This window comes from Miniopterus natalensis, chromosome 2 (genome assembly GCF_054644295.1).
Source record: "Miniopterus natalensis isolate mMinNat1 chromosome 2, mMinNat1.hap1, whole genome shotgun sequence".
Taxonomy (NCBI): Eukaryota; Metazoa; Chordata; class Mammalia; order Chiroptera; family Miniopteridae; genus Miniopterus; species Miniopterus natalensis.
The window spans coordinates 128,464,126-128,470,187 of record NC_142082.1 but is presented as its reverse complement, the minus strand read 5'-3'; the positions used below and the strand labels follow the sequence as shown (position 1 = coordinate 128,470,187).

The 6,062-nt window shown below is 37.4% G+C and overlaps 1 protein-coding gene across 3 annotated transcripts in view; it reads right to left on the bottom strand.

The window, feature by feature from the left end:
* Positions 1-4,407: 4,407 nt before the first annotated feature.
* CPM (carboxypeptidase M) overlaps positions 4,408-6,062 on the bottom strand; it is a 57,067-nt gene continuing 55,412 nt past the window's right edge. For all 3 annotated transcript variants that reach the window (XM_016199456.2, XM_087814551.1, XM_087814552.1), the window contains one exon: positions 4,408-5,600. In XM_016199456.2, coding sequence (XP_016054942.1) covers positions 5,358-5,600 — 243 coding nt within the window. In that variant the 3' untranslated portion in view covers positions 4,408-5,357. The remainder of the gene's footprint in view (positions 5,601-6,062) is intronic.

Genomic DNA, 6,062 nt, shown 5'->3' with positions numbered 1-6,062 from the left:
GCAAGGAAAGCAACCATACAGTTTTTCCTAGTTTACACCAGGAAAAAAAGGCAGTTTTAAAAATCCTGAAAATAAGGAAACAGTTATCTTTAAAAGTTGATGAGGTGTCAGAGTAGTAACAATTGGAGAAGCTTTTCTTAAAAAACAAAACATCCCTATTAAATACTTTTTCACCTTTTATCACAATCATTTTTTTTAAAGAGGCATGTGAAGATCAAATCTTTTTAGTTATGTATTTTTTAAACCACAAGGTGGAAGCACCACACTGGGTTCTTGACTTTGGACAGAATATTCCAGGAGAAATTGCTGGGCTAGAGAGAAAAATGAGAGTTCTGTTCCCAGTTACAGCAAGCTTCACATTTCAGTCCTGAAATCCTTCACTAGTTAGCCTTCAGAATTTCATGAGACACCCACTATGCATAAAAATACTGCGCATTAGTGTTGAAAGGTCTTTGATCAATTTATTAACTTTGACCTAAGTTAATCACTAGTATAAAGTCTGAAAATTTTTAGTGAATATGTAAGGTGTAGCAATTGTGTAAACTGGTGCTTCTAAAATTTGGGGTTCCATTTTTTAAATGAGTTGCTTTTCATTATAAAACTAGTAAATAGAAAATTTCAAAAAATGGACTAATCACTTGTTTGTACTTCATTTTCTTTTACCTTTCCCCCTGTTTAATATTTTAAAATGTAGTTGATTTAAAAAGTGTACCTTGTTTTTTTGTGGGGGGTTGAGAGAAATGGATGCTCTCAGTTGCAAATTTGAATATGGAAGTCTGTCTAAAATATACGGGGACATTTCTGCAAATGAGTTCTTTTGGAAATAGGAAAATTGTTCCCAATTTATTTTCTAAATTGAAATGGTTATCACTTTTAGAAATTGATACCTTATGTAATTCAGCTGTTTCCTACTTGGCCTTTTCTCATTTAAACTTAACTTTTTTTAGCATGTTTCAGAGGGTAGACATAAACTCGAGCCCAACTTCTCTGTGACTGGAAATTTGATACTGGGTTTCCCTGATGAAGGGTAAGGGCTGTTTTCTAATTCCTGTAGGAGGCAAGTTAAATGTATGCTCTGTGTTTCAAATATACTATATTATTTAGGACATTTATTTATTTAGCAATTAGGAATAAAGGCTTCTCCCTATATCAACATTTCCCAAAATGTGTTTGGAAATCTAGGAAGGCAAGTTCAAAGGGATGGTACTAGGCTAAATTATTTAAGAAAATGGTTCCATGGCTATGTTTGGGAAATCCCATTTCTTTGTTGCATGATTTCTCAGACCCTTTAATACATTCATGTGCATTGTGAATTTTCCAAAGCTTTTTTTTTTTTTTTTACCAGAAGGCACACTTTTCATTATCTACAAATTAATTTGCAATGTAATGTGAGTATATATCATAAACTTATGAAAGAATTACCTGGGCTTTGAAGAGTTATTGTAGTATTGTTCCATAAAAGGTCATTAAATTTGGTGTTTCCCAGGCTTGATTCAGTGGTAACCAGTTCTCTAGCATGTGGACTTTGTTACACTTGTATAACTATTTATTTTCAAAGTAATGTAAAGAAACAGCATTCATTGTTTACATGAATATTAATTTATTGAGAATAAGAAACAGTCTACATTTACTGAGTTCAGAGGTAGTCATGGCCAATACCCAATAAAACTTTACAGTCTTAATTTGCTCACTTAAAGTTCTTAATTAGAAAGTCACCGAGAAAACTGAAAATCATCGTGAAACATCTATAAATGTGGAGTAGTTCATATGCTAAAGCCTGATAAACAGTTTGTAAGCGATACAGTACAATACCTGCTTATTAGTGAGAAAAAGCCTATAACAAAGTTAAGACTTTCTCCAAACTTCTGTTTTAGGTGTTAAATTTTTTTCCTCTTTAACGATTTTCTCCCTCTCTCCCCATGTAAAGTCATGAAGATATAAGGGATCTGTCATAAAATAGATATTAACTGGTATTTTCACTGTGTACAAAGAAACTTTTCAGTAAGCAACTTACGCTGTTGCCATGAGACAATATGCTATGCTCATTTTTCTGGATTCCCGAGGAAAAGATATTTCCAATCAAGTGTCAGATATTTTTACTTTCTGAAGGCAGAACATGCAACCTTGCTTCTGGAACAGAATGTTGAGTATGCTCAACAGCTTGTCTGAATGTGACAAATGAGGCACCAGAATCAATACTGACACTTATCTGCAGGGAGTTAACAACATTGCTTTAACCCCCACCACCTAGATTCACTAATTCTTACAGAATTTGAGTAGGTACATCAGTTACTTCATGAAAGTTTCCTTAAATATAATTAAATGATTATTCTAGCTAAACAATGTTTTCAGTTTTCAGACCAATTCTGTTTGTATCTGAGGCAAAAGATTTGGTCCTGGAAAAGTTACATTGCCTTTAAAATACCACTGAGTGTTAATTATCCTTCCTCCACCTGGGCAAGCACCAAAAACAGCACCTGTGTGGCTCTCACACCACTGCTGCTGACAGTCACAGAATCAGTCAAGCAGACGCCTTCATTTTACAGGTAAGGAAACAATGTGGGGTGGGTTTGAACCCAGAGCTCCTCCTGCCCAATAAACATTTTATTTCCACGTACGTGCTATCTTTTCTTCTATCTTGAAAACCTTTAGCATATTGGTTTCTCTATAAAAGGAGTTATACCTGAACTTAGAATCTGAGGAACATACGAGAGAGGGGAAGGGCCTTAAATGCGGGGAGATGTGGGGATTTGGTGGGACGGTAGTCAGAATTCCATAGTTGTTTCTCCTCTTGGACACTTCACTGGATTAGTAGAGGGTGTAGCTGTATTTACTAAACCCTTGCTACAAACTGGGGCACAGCCATTGCTGAAAATATGTATCCCAAACCTCCTCTGAATTAAATTCAAGTTTGGTGTAGATTTGGTTTGGAGATTATTTTCATTGTTTTGCTTATATCTAAATAATTGATTCTGATAAAATTTCTGATTTAAAAAACATTTCCTTAACATTATGGTTCATGAACCAATCCAGATTTTGGTTCATGTTTCTTCAAAAATTGCTATCATAATTTTATTAACCAATGTCACCCCAATAAATTTAACAATAAAAGAATAAAAAATAAGATTAAAAAAGATAAAGAATTGCTATCTTGGAAAAGTTAGAACTCATAATGCCTGATTGAAAAATTGCTTAGGGCTTAATGGTAAATCAAGCCAAATTTCATTACTTTTATATGTAATATACCAAATCATTTTCTGCAATATATTAACATATACTTTCAAGTATAATGAATTATGGCTTATTTAAATAAAAATGATCAAGATATTTAGGTTATTACCAGATTTAAAAGAAGTGATTAAAAGATTATAAATTCTGTTTAAACATGTATGATTTTGTGTAGATAGAATAAGCTGGGCACAAGAATAGCTCCTAAAGCCCACATACCTCCCATTTGTGTATGGTTCACAGTCTTTCACCATGTACCAACCCCGGTATAGGTTCATTTTCTGTTTGACATTTCCCCTTAATTCTTACATATGTTTTAAGTTGGGTTAATCTTATTATAGTGGAGAGTAATTGCTTCCTGTTGAGTACTGATGGTAAAAATTTTGTTTTTCAATTAAAAAAAGGTAGCTATAGTGTTAACAGGTAACATAATATCTTTACTATGAACCTTAGGATAAATGCAAAGTCCACTGAAAGCACCGTATTTGAATTTATTTCTTGATACATATATGAAAAAACTTCAGTCAGTGTTACTAGGGAACTGGAAATTGCCAACGCATGGGATCTAGTTTCATTAAATGACTCGAAGCCCTCTACAGTTTCTGGGGGAGAGAGGGAGTAGTAGATTGCCGGAACCCTTTGTTCATTCTTTCAGTTCCTAATATGTTCTCTGAGGATATAAAAATGTATTTTTAAAAAAAATTAAATAGCCCCCGGTCCCAAAGAGCTCACACTCTACTAGAGAAAAATCCCTCCTGGAAGTAGAAGATTATAATAGTGTCATAAATCCGATAGTCGAGGAAACCAGTTTCATTTGGGGAGCAAAGAGGAGGGTCCCCCAGATTGACTGGGCAGGGGTGAAATGGGGAGGAATGGGATGACCGTCAGCAAAGGCTTCCTGGAGGAGTCGATGCCTGGACTGAGCTTTAAAGGAGGCGGGAGGAAGAAGATGTGGGTCAGGATGGCATTCCAGGCACAGGGGACACACAGGGCATTAGGTGTGTAGGAACTACAAGCAGTAGGCTGTGGATTTTTGTTTTAAAGCGACCCCCTTCCCCAGCACTGTGCGGAGGATGGTTCTGGAGAGGAGAAAGCTGGGAGCAAGAGACGGGGAAAGCCGTTACAGCGGTGCAGGTGAGCTGTGACGGCCGAAACGTGGCAGTGTTAGTAGCCGGGGGGGGGGTGGGGTGGGGGGGGGGTGTAGAATCCATCAGCACTTATAGTTAACATCAGTCTTTAGTGATGGACTGAATATATGGGATGATGACTCCCAGGTTTCCAGTTTGGTGGTGCCGGTAACTGAGAGAACACAGGCGGAAGAGCAAGTCTAGGGAGAAAAGTATGTTCAGTTTTCGACAGGAGTTTGAGCTACCTCTGGGTCACATCCAGGTGGATATATATCCAGTGGGCTGTTGGATGGGAGTCTGAAGCTCAGGCAAGAGGCAAGAATTACACATTTGGGGGTTATCAGCATAACAAGACTGTGGCATTCAGGTACAGAATGGCAGGGACACTTACTTAATTGACCCCTTGTTTTGGGACTCTGTCGGCACCACCTTCTCATTCCATTAGGCCCACATTTTCTTGGGCCACTGAGACATGGTTGCCTATCTTCTTTCATATTTCCTTAGAACATCTGCAAAACTAAATATACCCAGTCCTGTCAACATTTTTCCCTGCCCTGGGAACTATGATATATGGCACTCTCTCTTCATATACAGGACTCACAGCAAGGTGTGGCATATGATAGGTGATCAATAAATGTTCACGTTCATTGCTTATATCCATCTGTCTCTATACAGAATTAGCTTCTTTTTTTTTTCTTGCAGGAACTTCATTTTTGCTTCTCAAGTTTAACTTCTTACAGATTTTTAAGACAACTTTAAAATTCAGTGTAAGTGGGCAGTACTGGATAGGTGGGTGTCTTCCATTCATCATCAAGACTAAATCATTCCTTTCGTTATCACCGCACATTGCTTGTTGCAGGATTTGGAAACAACCATTTATCTTCTTAGGGAAGGACAGTGGAGTTTGTCCAGTTGTCCCACGGAGGGAGTTAGATTTGCAGTAACCTGGCATGAGTGATCCCTGATTCCAGGTGGTGATGGGGTTGAGTTTCACATTTTGCTTTATTTGAACAATATGTGAAAAAGAGTCACTAAAAATAAGAACAGGCAAGGCTTTGTTGCAGCTGAGTGGCTTGGCAAAATTCTGTATAGAGGAATCATAGGACATGGAGGATTTGATACTGGGATAGAATCCAATTGCCCTTGGAGTGGAAGTAAAATATCCTTTTTAAGAGCACTGAAGTCCTGGGATTTTTTTGGAATAATCACCTTTGTGAGGTGTGGCTCATGTCCAGGGACTGTAACCTGAGAAGAAACAAGAAACAATTACCTGAATGATTTCAGATGTTTTGTGGTGCCAACACTGAAAATACTAAAATGCAGCCTTTATGAAACACATGTAACAATCTGCCAGGCCTCCCAGGCTAGTAACCACTTCGGCTCTGCTTGTTGAAACAGTTATCCAACGTCTGTTGATATGAACCATAGTTGTTAATGCTGTTGCCAAGAATTACAAAGTGAAATAAAGACAGGTCCGTTATCTGGAGATGTAAGTCAGGAGAAGAAAGCAGCAGACTGATCCTGTCCCATCACTTCCATGGAGAGTAAAGGTAAAGGGTTCACTGTTTCCCTTGTCCCAAGTCTGTACTTAATATCCTGACTGGGTAGCAAGATTACTTATAAGTAGGATTTTTTTCTCAATTTATTCCATTTTCCTTGCAGCTGATCTAAGTGTACAAGTTTATTGCTTCCTTAAAAAACTTTGAT